Below are 16,549 nucleotides of genomic sequence, written 5' to 3' on the forward strand. Positions count from 1 at the left end.
TCGTTTAGTAATAATAATAATAGTAATAATAGTAATAATAATAATAATAATAATAATAATAATAATAATAATAAAATTCAAATATGGTATATTACAACTTGCAAGTATTATGAATCTAATTTAGGAAGTGTAACTCTTAATGAAACACGGTTGGTAACTTTAACTTTTATAAACACAAAGAGGGAGTTAATGATACTTAATTACATTATAACTCCATAACTAGATTAGTTAATGGTGAAAGTCGTACACCGACATTGGTGTTTGTTAGTATAATCCGCCTTTTATATTAATACATACTTTTTCCCTTTTTTTAATAAACTAGAGATGAGTTTGCGCAGAGTTTTTAGAAAGTTTATTAAAATAAGATGTTAGTGTGGTAGATAAAGTTATTATTTTATTGAGAAGTAAAGTGACAATTCAATAATATGTGGACCATTGGAACAGTGAGAAATGATATTAAATATGAGTGGGGACATTAGTGGATAAAGATATATTATTACTCCCTTAGTCCCTATATTTTTGCCTCATTTGTCTGTACACGGTCTCCAAGACGTATCTTAAAATGTTTATATTTTCATTTTAGACATAGAAATTATAAAAATGTGATATTAATAAAATATACAACGAGTTGAATCTAACAAGATCACTCATCATATGATTATATAATCTTTAAAAGAATAACAACAATTTCGAATTAGTAAAAATATATAAATAATCGCAATGTACCACGCTATACTTTTAAACATTTAGTAAAAAAAAATCGGAACAGTTTCAAATTTTGAACATTTAGTAAAAAAAAAACCGAACATCGGAAATCTTGAACATTTAGTAAAAATATCTGAATAATCGCAATGTACCACGCCCTAGGTTGCACAAGAACGGGTACTGACACGGATACGGAAAAACGTTGAACAATTACCTTATGTATCTTACTCTACTTAATATTTCTAGAGTCGACGCCTATACTTTTGAACATTTAGTAAAAATATTTGAACAATCGCAAATTTTGAAAATATATCACAATATAATAAACATCAATTTTTTGAAAGAAGCTTGTCTAACTCGTATTAATTCAATAATTTTGTAGTATAAACTGAACATTTAATGCATATAAAATGAACATTTCTTTATAAAATATGAACATATAATTTGGATATTTATGTTCATTTTTTGTGACATGTTCATATTTTTTTTTTATTAAATGTTCATTTTTTGTAAAGTGTTCAAATTTTTATTACTAAGTGTTCAAATTTAATTAAATAAAAAAAAAACACTGACAATCCCACTACCTCCATACGAAGTATTTTATTACTTTCTCCAATTTCTCTTAAAACTCCGCCCATGGAGAAATGGAACAAGTATTTAAAAACGGAGGGAGTAATTTTTAATTTTTATGTAACTTATATTAGCCCTGTCTATAACATATAAAGTTTAATGTAACTTATATTAGGCTATTAGCGTTTTCTATAACATATAATGTTTACCCTGTCTTTATGTAAAAAGGTGTCAAAATCGAACCGATTTGAAAAAAATCATCCATTTCAAATTGTAACCGATCCGAGAAATTTAGGACCCAACTCCGATTTGTAACTGACCCGAACTTAATCCAAATCTGAATTTATTCTAATCTGAACTTAACCCGACACCGATTTGATTCGACTTGAATTCAACCCGAACCCGATTGACCCGATTTGAACCGACCCGACCCAAGTTAAAAGAATAATTTAATTTTGACCCGAATATATCCGATTCAAACAAACCCGACCCGAATAGACCCAACTCAAACTCCATCCGATTATCTGAATTGACACCTCTAATAAGATATATAACAATTCATTAATTAAACTTCCATACTCTTAATTCACATTATAAATTAGAAATTACGTAATTACAATTCACACAAATAAACAATGAAAAATTACAATTTTAGTTGATAATTGGATGTCCTCATAAATGGGTTTGCCTCATTTTTCGTAAGTCAAATTGTGCCATGTGTACTGTGTGCCAATTAGTGAAGGGATTTTGCAAAATTTAATTCAAGAGTGTCGGAGGCATCTTTTCTTAACATACGACTGACTGTTAGAAGGCGTAAAGTCCAACTGGAACTCCGTCTTCTTACATGGCTGCTCAGTCAAGGTTAGTAATCCAAGTCATGAGGTGGATTTTACAATGGTATCCTCAACTTAATAGGTTGAAATACCGCAACTGCCCTTAGATTGACAAAGTTTGTTAATCATGAAGATTAACTTGGAATTCCCCAATAATTTTATAAGCAAAGCCTCAATGCCTCACAAAAAAAAAAAAAAACTAATACAGCAAACAGTCTTACCCTGATCTCCTCTGAGCTCTTCTTGAGCTCCATGGCTATCCTCTGGATCCAATTTTCAGCAATAAGCATCTCTTGAGGGCCACCAAATCCGCGGAAGGCGGTGTTGCTTGCAAAATTAGTGAAGCAAACATTTCCATTAATCTGAATATTTGGTATTTCATAAACATTGTCTGAGTGAAACATTGCACGTTCAAGGATATTAAGAGAGAGATCAAGTGAATTTCCAGCATTGTTATAGATCTCAAGGTCCAGAGCAAGCAGCTTCCCCTCATTCGTAAATCCTACCTGTGTTCAGTGAAATTTCACATGTTTTACATCAACTTAGTTAAAAAATTCAATATCTAAAGTCCGTTAAACAAGTTCATAGAAAGGATAGAAAGGCTATCTTTCACATAGGAAGGGTCACATAGAATGCAAGGTTGATAGAACAATGTATACTACAAGAGGGGGGGGTGAATTGTAGTGTATGTAGACTATGGTAAATTTTGCGGAATTAAATCTACTACTAAGAGAAAAGACACTGAGATAGGCAATGAATAAATTCACTATGTAAAAATGATTTACAATCACTAATACGTTGCCTAGACTCAAGTTCCGTGAGGAACTCAAGTTACCCAACTGTGATCCCTCAATCACAGTTTCTCACACTTTGTGATTCTACTCCGAATCACTTGTACAGTGTAAACAACTCTCTCAAATCTCACACTTTACAACTCTCACAACCCAAACCCAATTACACAATGATTACAAGTATTTTCTAAAGAACTTAAGAGACTAAGGATGGAAGGAACTTCTCTTTTAAACACTTTGAAACTCTATGCTCAGAATACTTAAGATTGTTTTTCCACACTTTCAAAACTTAACGTTGATCTGTTTTTATAGGGAGATTATCCAAGCTTCCATCATGTTCCTACTTCCCCCTCAATCCCACGTTTACCTATACTGGGAAGTTGGGATGTAAGTGGAGGAAGTTGAGAACCATGATTTCACTAACTTGACTCCCAAATCCAACGTGCATCCTGTTTTTAAGCAAACAGAATTTTACCAAGTCAAAAATCAGTTTAAAAGAACATTTATTAAAAAGATAAATATTTATTTATTAAAAAGATATTTAAACAATTAATTAATTTAAAATAAATTTATCTTTTAAATTAAAGAATTATTTAGATTTTATTTATTTATAAAATAAATCTTTTCAACTGATTTTATCCCAATATTTTCAAACTGATTTTATCTCTTCCTTAAATTAAGGATTTTGAAAACTGTTAAAAACTTTTCTGAGTCATCCGTCAATCGTCAAGTTCCTTCAGGAACTTCAAGTTCCTTCAGGAACTTCATGTTTCTTCTTAGTTCCTTCCAACACTTTTGTTTCTTAAGTTCATACACTGAGTAACTAAGTATATAGAGATATGAGGACATCTTGAAAGCTTGCATTCATCATCAAGTCTTCCAAACTTTGTTGTTCCTACTCCGGAACATATTACTTCAAACCTGAATCTTCTGCTTAACCAAGACTCTTTTAAACATCATTAGTCGGAGTTTGTTTTACGTAAGTCAATCATCAAAATATAAGGTAGTCAATTCAACAATATTCCCCCTTTTTGATGATGACAAACAAAAACAAACTCGGTTAAAACAAAATAATCATCCAGGCAAATTTCGGAACTATTAACAGTAAACTAATTATATAAACAAAACAGAAAAAAATAAACTAAGTATTAAGAAGTCTGCATCATTCTACAAATTAATAAATTATGAGATTTATATCTTTGCTTAAACGATGAAGACTTGAAGAGGAATCGGTTTGAGTCCAGCTTTCTGAGTTTGTTCTTTTCTTCCCCCTTTTGACATTATCAAAATGATAGAAAGAGCATGCTATATATAGTACTAAACTACGGAGGGAGTAGTAAATCTGAATTCATGAACGATTAAGCATGCGCACACAGTTCATATGCAACCAGAATGAGAATATAAAATTAAAAAACAAATCAAGCCAATTGATTTCAAACCGAATCAAAACAAAATCTATAAAACAAACCAAAAAAGATCCAAAATTAACAAAAGAAAAACTGAACAGAAGAACATTGTTCATAAATCACAAGAGACAGTGGGGTAGGTATGTTTGGCAGAGAGGGGAAGTGGTAGGAGCTTCATGGTAAAGGAACATCTTTGATTGCCTTGAGAATGGTCTTGTAGCACTGTTCCTTCACCGTAGCTTTGACTTCCTGGGATGAGGAGTCCATATGAGCATTGATTTTATTTTCCAGAGAAATCATCTGAGTTTGCAGCCCCTCAACTGTAGTAGCCAAGTGATCCACTTTAGAGGTAAGGGTAGTTATACTCTGTGTAAGTGTAGTGGACAAATGCTGAAGTTCCTCCTGGATTTGCAAGAGACTTGGACCAGAGCTAAAAGCGCTGAATCCGAAACCAGAAGTACAAGGCTGGGAAGCAAGGGGAGAAGGTATGGTGTGGTGAGCAGGGGATGGAATTTGAGGTGGTGATGGAGTTCCCTCTGGAACAGAAGAGGAGGGGCCAGGAGGAACTTGGGTGGAAGTTCCTTCAGAAACTTTAGTTGATTCTTCATCCAACTCAACAATGACAAGCTCAAAATGCAGGGGTTTGGGTTTGGATGAAGCAAGTCTGACACTCCTCCTTCGTCTGCCTGGTATAGGGGTGTGTTTGACAGAACCCCCAACTTCCTGAAGTAACTCTTGCAGTAATGCCTCCTGAGCATCCTCTTCCTCCTTCTCATTCTCTTGATCATCCTCTTCCTCCTCCTCATTTGCACTCTCTACTACCCCATCACTCTTAACTTCTTCTACCTCTTCTTCACAATCCTTCTCTGGTTCTTTCTCTCCAATTGCATTTTTATTTTCCTCACGATTTTCCTCTTTCTTGTCTCCTTCCCCCTCACTGTGTTCCCCCTCGGAATCACTTTGCACATTAGATGCAAAACAAACATTCCCATTCACCACTTTTAATTTCAGCTTTAACAATGATTTTTCTTGAAGGATGTGTTCAGGTTTGAGAATGTATGTCTCGGTTTGTGGCAAAGGAACTTTCAAATCCTGAAACACCACTGTCAAAAGGGAACCATAGGGTATGTGTAGGTCGGGAATGCAGTGGTCTAGGTGGGCTATCATTAAGGCAGGAAAGTTAACGCTAACTTTCTTTGCTAGACAGAAGATAAGGGATGCATCTAACAGGGTTACAGTGCTGCGTTTTTGGGAACGAGGAAGAATTCCTCTCCAAATGATGTTGAACAATAGTTTATGCAAAGGAGTTAAGGCATTGTGGTTAGTTGTAGTAACTTTCGGGTTTCCACCAATAAATGTGACAATTTCGGTTTCATTGTGGCCATCTACGGTGTTTTTGGATTTGTTTTTGACATAGGTTCTATATCCAATATTTGGGGTTTTAAACAATTTGGCCAAATAACCTGCATCAAACTCAATATTCACACCACCAACCGTAGCACTACATACACCATCAACGCAAACAAAAGAGGAGCAAAATTCATCCATTAATGTAGGATAAATTGGAAACTTTGAACATACATCCAACAAATATATCCAATTTTGATAATCCAACAACTCTAAAATTTCGGAAAACTTACAATCCGTGCACCATGAGTGATCAATTGCATACCCAAGTAAGAATTTGTCGTTTCGGGTTTGCCGGGCTTTGGTGCGACGGGCCTTAGTTTTTTTCTGGTTTTTCCTTGGGTTGAGTAGCCTTGCGTTTTGGTGCGTGAGAGGAGGAAGGGATTATCATAGTTGGAGGGACGGGTTTTGATGGTGAGTTCCGTCCGGATCGTCGTTCTAAGGGGTTGGAATTTATGTTGGTTTTCATGGTTGGGTGAATTTTGAGAAAGTAGGAGAAGTGTATAAATGGAGGTTGGTGGGAACGTGAAGGTGAGGAGGGGTTTGTGGGGAGTGACGGGTGATGATAGGTGATGAAGTTGAAGGGTTTGTAAAAAGTGACGGTTTAAGGGGTGTGGTGAAGTGACGGTTTAGGTGAAGTGAATGTGGGAGTGAATGTGGGAAAGCGTGTTAGTGGGGAGGTTGAAAGGTTGTGTGATTTATTTACAATAAAAAGAAAAATAAAAATAAGATAAAATCTAATTGAGAAAAAAAATCTTTTTGTTGTTTTGGAATTTATAAGATGAAAAAAGATAAAATTAAAAATTTAAAGATAAATAAAAATGCCAGTAAGTTACTTCAGAGTAAAATACTGGTTGACCTGTACAGAGCTTTTAAAAAAAACTTGGAAAATAATATGGCTTAATTTGTCTTCTTTATTGACATAATCACATGATCACACACTCATTAGAATTACATGCTTGTTCATTGCAAGATTCGAGATTATGTTTTTCACACCAAGGTTATATATAGCAATGCTCAGTCGTTTCACTAAGACATACCTTGGGGTTCCAAGAAGAACTGCTCAATTCAGCTTTATCATTCCGAGTTCCAATCGCATCTTTTCGAATTTTTCTCTACTCAAAGGCTTTGTTAGAATGTCAGCAATTTGATATTCAGTTTGTACAAATTCTAATTTAATAGAGCCTTTTTCCACATTGTCTTTTAGAAAGTGATGCCTAACATGAATATGCTTTACACGTGAATGATGTACTGGATCTTTTGAGATGCAAATAGCACTAGTATTATCACAGTATATAGGAACACATTCTAAAATTATGCCAAAATCACGCAACTGTTGCTTTATCCATATTAATTGGGAGCAACATGCAGCAGCAGCTACATATTCTGCTTCAGCAGTGGATAGAGCAACAGTGTTTTGTTTCTTGGAACTCCAAGAAACTGGACAAGAGCCTAAGAATTGAACCATACCTGACGTGCTCTTGCGATTTACTAAGTCTCCGGCATAATCTGCATCAGCAAATCCTTTGAGATCGAATGTATCACTTAGTGGGTAGAATAAACTCAAGTCTGCCGTTCCTTTAAGATATCTCAGTATTCTTTTTACGGCAGTTAGATGCGACTCTTTTGGATTTGATTGGAACCTAGCACAAAGACCAACACTAAAAGAAATGTCAGGTCTACTTGCAGTTAAATATAATAAGGAACCAATCATACCTCTGTACATTGTCTGGTCCACACAAGTTCCTGAGGGATCTTCGTCTAATCTAGAGTTAGTTCCCATAGGATTGTGGTTAGTCTTTGCGTTGTCAAGGTTATACTTTTTCAGGAGTTCCTTGACATATTTTTGCTGATGTATAAATATTCCTGATTCTGTTTGTTTGATCTGCAGTCCTAAAAAGAAATTGAGTTCCCCCATCATGCTCATTTGGAACTCACTACACATCAAGTCAGCAAAGTACTTGCACAAAGATTCGTTAGTTGCACCAAATATAATATCATCAACATAGATCTGTACAACTAAAAGATGAGTTCCTTTAGATTTTAAAAACAAAGTTTTATCAATTTTTCCTCGTTTAAAATCATTTTCCAAAAGGAACTTAGACAATCTTTCATACCATGCTCTTGGAGCTTGTTTTAGTCCGTAGAGAGCCTTATCAAGTTTAAAAACATGGTTTGGAAAATTTGGATTCTCGAATCCAGGGGGTTGATCGACGTAAACTGTTTCTTTTAATAAACCATTCAAAAACGCACACTTTACGTCCATCTGATACAGTTTAAAACCCATAAAAGCAGCAAAAGATATTAAAATTCTAATAGCCTCAAGTCTAGCAACAGGAGCAAATGTTTCCTCAAAATCAATACCCTCCTGTTGGTTATATCCCTTTACAACCAACCTAGCCTTATTTCGTACAATTGTACCATATTCATCAAGTTTGTTTCGAAAGACCCATTTTAAGCCTATGACCTTTTTATCTAGTGGCTTAGGTTCAGGATGCCATACCTGATTTCTTTCGAATTCATTGAGTTCCTCTTGCATGGCTATAATCCAGTCAGGGTCTTCTAAGGCTTCTTTGTGGTTGCGAGGTTCCAAAGTAGATAGAAAAGCATTGAAGGCACAGAAGTTCCTCATTTGCGATCTAGTCTGAGTTCCTTTGCATAAGTCACTGATAATTTTGTCCAGTGGGTGTGACTTTTGGTGCTTCCAAGGTTTGGGCTGGAAGGTTTGGATAGGAACTCGACTATTCTGATTTCCTGAGCCTGTTGCTTCTTCTTCAGTGATTTCCTCTTGTGTTATTGGTTCCTCGGCAGGTTCTTCATTCTGAGGCTGTTCTCTCGAAGGAACTTCAGTCTGTATGTCGAGTTCCTTCTCTGGATTTTCATGATTTTCATTTAATCGAGTTGGCTGCTTATTTGGAATTACTGCATCTTCTTCTTGTTCTTGAGGACGTACTAGACCAATTTCAAAGTCATAGTCCTCATGTTCCTGTGTACATGGAAGTGGATTAGTTTCATCAAATATAACATGCACACTTTCCTCAACACACATAGTGCGTTTATTGTAAACTCTATACGCTTTACTGTTAGTAGCATATCCGAGAAATACGGCTTCATCACTTCTTTCATCGAATTTCCCTATGTTCCTTTTACCATTATTATGCACAAAACATTTACAACCAAATGCTCTCAGATGAGATATATTCGGTTTTCTGCCTTTCATAAGTTCATAGGGTGTCTTATTTAATATAGGCCTTAGCATGACACGATTTATAATATAACAGGCTGTATTCACGGCTTCTGCCCAGAAGTTCCTTGGAAGATCGCTGGCTATTAACATGGTTCGAGCCATGTCTTCTAAGGTTCTGTTCTTCCTTTCCACAACTCCATTTTGCTGTGGAGTTCTTGGAGCTGAGAAATTATGACTTAAGCCTTGTTCCCTGCATAAATCATCAAATTTAAAATTCTCAAATTCAGTGCCATGATCAGATCTAAGGTGTATCAGTTGATGTCCGGTGGACTTTTGAATTCTCCTGAAAAATGTGACAAACTCATCAAAAGTCTCATCTTTGCTAGACATAAAAATTACCCATGTGAATCTAGAATAATCATCAACAATTACTAAGACATACTTCTTTCCACTTCTACTTTGAATCCTCATAGGACCACACAAATCCATATGAATTAACTCTAAAGGTTTCGTGGAACTCACCATTTTCTTGGATTTAAAGGATGATCTGACCTGTTTTCCTTTCACACAAGCATCACAAATTTTGTCACATAGGAACTTGATTGAAGGAAGTCCCTCTACCAAGTTCCTTGTTCTTAATTTATCAATCAAAGAGAAACTTGCATGACCAAAACGTTTATGCCACAGTAAAGGATCATCCTCAATGACACTGAGGCAAGTTAAGTTGTTCCTCGGAACTGTATTGAGATCCACTGTATAAGTGTTCCCTTTCCGAGTTCCTTCCAGCAAAACTTTCCCAGTGTCATTCTGAATGATGCTACATTTTTCAGAATCAAAACTTACTGAGTTTCCTTTATCACAAAATTGTGATATGCTTAATAAGCTGTGTTTGAGGCCCTCGACTAAAAAAACGTTATCAATAGCTTGGGAACTTGACCTTCCAACTTTTCCTACGGCAACAATGCTGCCTTTCTTATTATCACCAAAGGTCACAATTCCTCCTGTATAGGCCGTCAGTGAGAGAAATCTTGATTCATCTCCTGTCATGTGCTTGGAACAACCACTATCGAGGTACCATTGGTTGTTCCCCCTCACTACGACCTGCAAAAGAAACTAAGGGTTAGATTCAGGAACCCCATCTTTCATGGGTTCCTTCGTTGATACAGCAGACTCATTTTTCTTTTGCCATACATAAACTATATTTTTAGTGGACTTAAGTTCCTTTCTTTTGCATTCAGTATCTTTGTGTCCTGACTTGCCACAGAAGGAACACACAGTCTCACTAGGAAGTTCCACATAGTTTTTCTTTTTACTACTACTCTTCTTTTTGTGGTTGAAATCCAAACCTTCTGTCCTTCTGGTTTGAGCTTCAAGTATCCACTTTGGAACTCCCATGTGGATTACACTCTCATTGTTTCTTGCTCTTTCTAGATCCTTTTCAAGGAACTCATTTTTGTCTTTAGTAACCTGCAATTCTTTTTTCAAATTTTCAAGATCATCATTAAAGGTTACTAAAGGCAATTGAAGAGCATTATTAGAATCAATGTTAGTGCATAGCAATTTATACTGAGTCAATTCAACATTTAATATGATATTTTCATTTTTGACTCTTTCCAGTGTTTCTTTAAGCATAGTATTTCTATCTAGCAAATCAAAGAATCTTCCCTGAACATCTGTTCTTGAACTATTCAAATATTTCATATGATCCTTATAGATTTCTAGAGCTTTTTCATTTTGTCCAAGTTTAAGACATATTTCTTTATATTCATCCAATGTTTCTATGAGCAAAGAAATTAATTTGTCTTTTGACAGGGATTTCAGAAATTTAGGTTCGAGATTTACCTCCTTTGACCTTTCACTGTGTTTAGCCATCAAACACAGGTTTGCAGTTTCTTCTTCCGTGGATTCTTCTTCATCCTCAGAACTTGTGTCTCCCCACGCAGCTATCATGGCTTTCCTGTAATCAGATTTTGAAAAGTTAGGAGTATTAGATTTTCCGTGTTCCTTCATTTTGCCTTTTCCTTTTTCTGATTCCCAGAGAGGGCATTCCTTGATGAAGTGATCTGTGTTCCCACATTTGTGGCAACCTCCTGTTTCCTTGGAGTATTGGTTCTTCTTGAAGTTCCTTTTCTTTTGGTCACCAAACCTTTTGTTGCGGTACAGCTTTTTTAACTTCCTGACTAGCATGGCAGCTTCTTCCACTCCAGATTCGGAATCCTCATCACTTGGTTGGGCAACTTTTAAAGCGATTCCTCGGCTTTTTGAGCTTTCTTGACTTTTGTTTGATAGGTGAAGCTCATGAGTTATCAAGGAACCTGCAAGTTGTTCAAGGTTAAAGGTTGTAAAGTCCTTTGATTCCTGCAAAGCAGCCACTTTGGCTCTCCACCGTTCATCTTCAGGAAGGCTTCTTAGAATTTTGCGTACCTGTTCATCCATAGGAACAACTCTACCAAGAGAAACTAATTCATTAGTAATATTTTTAAAACGAGTAAACATTTCTTGAATAGTTTCTTTTGAACCCATTTCAAAACGTTCATATTTAGAAAGCAGTATATCAATTTTAGAACGTTTGACTTCATGAGTTCCTTCGTGGGTTATTTCTAGTAAATCCCATATTTCTTTTGCTGTTTTACATCCCATAACACGAGTGTGTTCATCTGGCCCTAAACCCCAAACTAGGAGTTTTTTAGCAGTAGCATTAATCTCTTTCTTCTCAAAGTCATTTCTATCATATTCAGAGATAGGTTTAGGAATTACCTCATTTTCTGCATTGGTCTTGGTTACCTCGTAATCTCCTACTTCGATAGCTCGCCAGACTTGATAATTCTCGGACTGTATGAACATCTCCATCCTTGTCTTCCAATAGGCATAGTACTTCCCATTGAAGAGTGGTGGTCTTTGTGTAGAGTAACCTTCAGCTAGTCTCTCGTCCTTTGACATTGTTCCTCCAGGAACTTGACTCGACAGGGCTTCCTGCTTTTCCGAGTTCCTTGCTCTGATACCAACTGATAGAACAATGTATACTACAAGAGGGGGGGGTGAATTGTAGTGTATGTAGACTATGGTAAATTTTGCGGAATTAAATCTACTACTAAGAGAAAAGACACTGAGATAGGCAATGAATAAATTCACTATGTAAAAATGATTTACAATCACTAATACGTTGCCTAGACTCAAGTTCCGTGAGGAACTCAAGTTACCCAACTGTGATCCCTCAATCACAGTTTCTCACACTTTGTGATTCTACTCCGAATCACTTGTACAGTGTAAACAACTCTCTCAAATCTCACACTTTACAACTCTCACAACCCAAACCCAATTACACAATGATTACAAGTATTTTCTAAAGAACTTAAGAGACTAAGGATGGAAGGAACTTCTCTTTTAAACACTTTGAAACTCTATGCTCAGAATACTTAAGATTGTTTTTCCACACTTTCAAAACTTAACGTTGATCTGTTTTTATAGGGAGATTATCCAAGCTTCCATCATGTTCCTACTTCCCCCTCAATCCCACGTTTACCTATACTGGGAAGTTGGGATGTAAGTGGAGGAAGTTGAGAACCATGATTTCACTAACTTGACTCCCAAATCCAACGTGCATCCTGTTTTTAAGCAAACAGAATTTTACCAAGTCAAAAATCAGTTTAAAAGAACATTTATTAAAAAGATAAATATTTATTTATTAAAAAGATATTTAAACAATTAATTAATTTAAAATAAATTTATCTTTTAAATTAAAGAATTATTTAGATTTTATTTATTTATAAAATAAATCTTTTCAACTGATTTTATCCCAATATTTTCAAACTGATTTTATCTCTTCCTTAAATTAAGGATTTTGAAAACTGTTAAAAACTTTTCTGAGTCATCCGTCAATCGTCAAGTTCCTTCAGGAACTTCAAGTTCCTTCAGGAACTTCATGTTTCTTCTTAGTTCCTTCCAACACTTTTGTTTCTTAAGTTCATACACTGAGTAACTAAGTATATAGAGATATGAGGACATCTTGAAAGCTTGCATTCATCATCAAGTCTTCCAAACTTTGTTGTTCCTACTCCGGAACATATTACTTCAAACCTGAATCTTCTGCTTAACCAAGACTCTTTTAAACATCATTAGTCGGAGTTTGTTTTACGTAAGTCAATCATCAAAATATAAGGTAGTCAATTCAACAAAGGTTTCAAACTCATCCATGTTCAACTGAGAACAAGATACAAGTCATACAAGGGTAAGACAGGTTTGATGGAGCTTTTCATTTGGAATGAAGATGACGTTTGGTGTAAGCATAATCTCACAACGTGTGAGATTATTTATGGATTGTTTTAGTTTACAACACACAGGTCTCCATAATTCATGCCAATCACAGCATAACAATAGCCAAAATAACAAACTAGAGAAACTAAATTGTACCTTATATTTTCCAAGAAAGCTGTGACGCTTTCCGGTTATCATCATGTCTACATCTCGATCTAAGGTGAGTTTTACATGACGGTTTAGCAGATAACATGGAACAGAAGCTGCTGCAGCAATGAAAGCTGCTCTAGTCTCCTTACCACCAAATCCACCACCAATTCTCTTGGTTTTGCAAACTACTTTTGACATAGGAAGACCAAGTACCTGACTAACATACTTTTGGTGCTTCTGAAGTGCCTGCAGAGTGATTGATTTTATGAGAATTGATTAACAAAAAAATAAAAAAGGAAAACTTACAGGCAGAAGACATCTAAAACTAAAATTAACAATGCCGTCAATGGTGATACATACCTGAGTGGATGAGATCATATGGACCTCATTACCACTGTCCATGGTCCACACTAAACTGCTCATTGATTCCAAGTAGAAATGTTCCTGACCACCTACTTGTACTTCTCCTTCTATGATACTGTCACACTCACCTGACTGAAAGCAAAGATCAACATCGCCTTTCTTGAATCTTCTCTCTGAGCCAGGATGAAAGCTTTTAGATTTAAGTGCATCCTCTATAGATAAAATAGGAGGAAGTTCTTCGTACTCTACATGCACGCTTCTCGCAGCCAGATTTGCATTTTCATGGGTATCAGCAACTACTATGCCAATCACCTGTAAATTCACAGACATTAGTTCAAAAGCTGCCAGGATAAGGTTCAAACAAGGTACCTAATTCTATTAGGCACCAATAGAATGAACTCAAAAGCTCTGTATCATAGTAATATACCTGACCCACACAAGTTACCAATTCTGAAGCAAAGAGCTCCTCGTCAGAAACAATGGGTCCAATAGAATTATCCCCAGGGATATCTTTAGCATAAAAAATGCCTGCAAAGCCAGGTGAGGACTTTGCGCCGAAATCATCAATTGAGACTATGCGGGCATGAGGCTTTCTACTCAGGATCAATGCAGCATCTAAGCCATTAGGTGGCATTGCCATATCATCAGCATATTCTGCCTCACCTGTGACCTATAAAGAGTGACAGAATAATATAGTAAGAGCACTTAAAAAACTATGTAAAATCTAGCTCTATGAACAAGATTGAAAATATAAGAATAATCATTCAAAATTATCAGGTAATTCACATCTATAATTGTACTTCAGATTACATTAATGACGCCAACTTCAGCTTGTAACATTATAATGATCAATCATAAGTAGAAATGTTTTAGTGAATAAACCACAGCCCCGCTCCTTAAACCCCCTTTCCACACACACACACACACACACACAAACACTAACCACCATAATATAAAGTTTTAAAGCGAAATAAAATTTCTGTGTGAAAAGGGATATTCCTGAGATTATTGTCACAGACCTGAAGTGTTGCAGATAGATGCATCTCTGGAGATCCTACAGCTATCCCATGTTTGACAATCTCATGGTCCTGAATCCCAGTTACAGGTGGCCTATGGTATGGTTGTATCGCTGACAGATATGATGGGGATACACTCTCTGTCAAAGGTGTATTTACATCTAATTCTCGAGATACCCACAAAAAATATTTGAAGAAAAAACTTAATGTCAAAGATTTTCTGAACTCCACCATCCCACCTGGTGCATCTTCCTTAAGTAATATGTCCTCCTCCAAGACTTTTAAGGCCCCATCTAGCAACTCCTTGTTCCAACTCTTTCCTATGAGAAAATCTTTTGTTTTTGACGCAAAAAAAGAAACAGCAGCAACCCCTCCATAGACAATTGATGCATCTGAAACAAGCCATTCTTCGTCCTTTTTCTGAAGGTGAACACGCATCCCGGCATTTACTAATGCAATATCATCATCTTTACGATGAGCTTGCTTAAACTCTTTCACAAACTCATAAGGCCTTGTCCATGGTAAATGAATTGATAGTAAAATCTCATCACTTAACAAATCAATCTTACGATACCCCAAGAAAAAGTTCTCTGCCAAAATTGTTCTGATGTTTCCCTTGCTATTAATAATGTGAAACTTTGCTCCGGTAGCCATCCAAAGAGGATTCAAGTCTGATATCGGACTAGCTGTGCAGATATTTCCACCAACAGAGGCAACATTTCTAATCTGAGTTCCAGCAAACCATTTTATTTGCTCAATAAAAGCATTACAAGATGAAGTTTCATGAGCAGCACGCTGTACAGAAACTCTTCTAAGAACAGATAGAAGCTCAGACAGTTTCACAGCAGCCCCTATCTCCAATCCGCTGTCTTTCACATGTAAAATGTTTAACTCAGGCACCTGTGCAACTGATACAAGAACTTTATACTGCATTCTCTTCCGCCTCATTTCAATTCCAACCTCAGTGTTACCATTTATCAACCTTGCCTCTGGATATTTGGCTTTTAACTCTAGAACATGTTGAAGTGACACAGGTCTACACCACTTAAGCCCACCAAAACCACTCAAGTTAAAAAAGGCAGACCTCCTTAGCAATAGCTCAGGAGGAAAAATAAGCTCTCTATCATTGTATTTGCTACCATCAATATCACTATAAGAAAGTCGTTTGTAACTTTTATTGCAAGCCCCGCTTTCTTTCATATTATCAGAGTTGCAATCAGACTTCAGTCCACAAGAGCAGGGATTACCGGTCGATGGACATATGAACTCATTGCCTTTACGACCTTCCAAGGTAGCATTGGTGTATATCATGTCATCGGTTTTAGCGAAAACTCTGAAGGCATCAACAATTGGCCTATAACCTGTGCAACGGCACAAGTTCCCTGCCAAACATTCTTCTATTTGCTGCTCAGTTGGAGGAGTTTGACAGGATCTTAGTAAAGCATACATGGACATAACAAATCCAGGAGTACAAAATCCACACTGGGTGCCATGTGACCTTGCCAACGATTCCTGCAAAGATAACTTATAGTAAATAACAGAAAGGTTACAAAACAGTTCCAGTTTTCACTAAAATTTGTCAGGAAAGTGCTATCCTGTTGTCAGAGGAATTTGAGATAATCAAAAGCCAAAATGAAAAAGAAAACGGTGCTGCATCTGCAGTTCTTCACCAAAGTGCTATCCTGTTGTCAGAGGAATTTGAGATAATCAAAACCCGAAAAAAAAAATGAAAAAGAAAACCAAATTTTATAGACTCGGGTGGAGTCTATTTGTAACATGGAAGAGGATCTGAAGTTAAGAATTGCTAAGTCCTTTAATTTTAACTTTTAAGCATCCTTTCCTCAAGTTTGTTCAATGAAGAGCCCGT

At 36.2% G+C, this 16,549-nt stretch overlaps 2 protein-coding genes across 2 annotated transcripts; both read right to left on the reverse strand.

Annotated features, from left to right (window-relative positions):
* Window positions 1-10,012: 10,012 nt before the first annotated feature.
* Window positions 10,013-11,839, reverse strand: LOC110696163 (coiled-coil domain-containing protein 186-like). Its single transcript, XM_021873450.1, has one exon. The coding sequence runs from the start codon at window positions 11,837-11,839 to the stop codon at window positions 10,013-10,015; it is 1,827 nt and encodes a 608-aa protein (XP_021729142.1).
* Window positions 11,840-13,556: 1,717 nt separating this feature from the next.
* On the reverse strand, window positions 13,557-16,530 carry LOC110696015 (xanthine dehydrogenase 1-like). The gene is made up of 3 exons (XM_021873278.1): window positions 14,686-16,530; window positions 14,094-14,336; window positions 13,557-13,978 (listed from the first exon to the last, which is right to left on the reverse strand). Exons 1-3 carry the CDS (start codon window positions 16,135-16,137, stop codon window positions 13,580-13,582), a joined length of 2,094 nt encoding a protein of 697 aa, XP_021728970.1. The 5' UTR covers window positions 16,138-16,530; the 3' UTR covers window positions 13,557-13,579.
* Window positions 16,531-16,549: the final 19 nt, after the last annotated feature.

The sequence above is a fragment of the Chenopodium quinoa genome, unplaced genomic scaffold (assembly GCF_001683475.1).
Source record: "Chenopodium quinoa cultivar QQ74 unplaced genomic scaffold, ASM168347v1, whole genome shotgun sequence".
NCBI lineage: Eukaryota > Viridiplantae > Streptophyta > Magnoliopsida > Caryophyllales > Amaranthaceae > Chenopodium > Chenopodium quinoa.

Coding starts and splice junctions, on each gene's coding strand:
- LOC110696163 (XM_021873450.1), bottom strand. CDS start 11,839: ATGTCAAAGGACGAGAGACTAGCTGAAGGTTACTCTACACAAAGACCA.
- LOC110696015 (XM_021873278.1), bottom strand. CDS start 16,137: ATGTCCATGTATGCTTTACTAAGATCCTGTCAAACTCCTCCAACTGAG. Junction 14,337..14,685: donor ATCTATCTGCAACACTTCAG/GTCTGTGACAAT, acceptor CACTCTTTATAG/GTCACAGGTGAGGCAGAATA. Junction 13,979..14,093: donor TGGTAACTTGTGTGGGTCAG/GTATATTACTAT, acceptor GTGAATTTACAG/GTGATTGGCATAGTAGTTGC.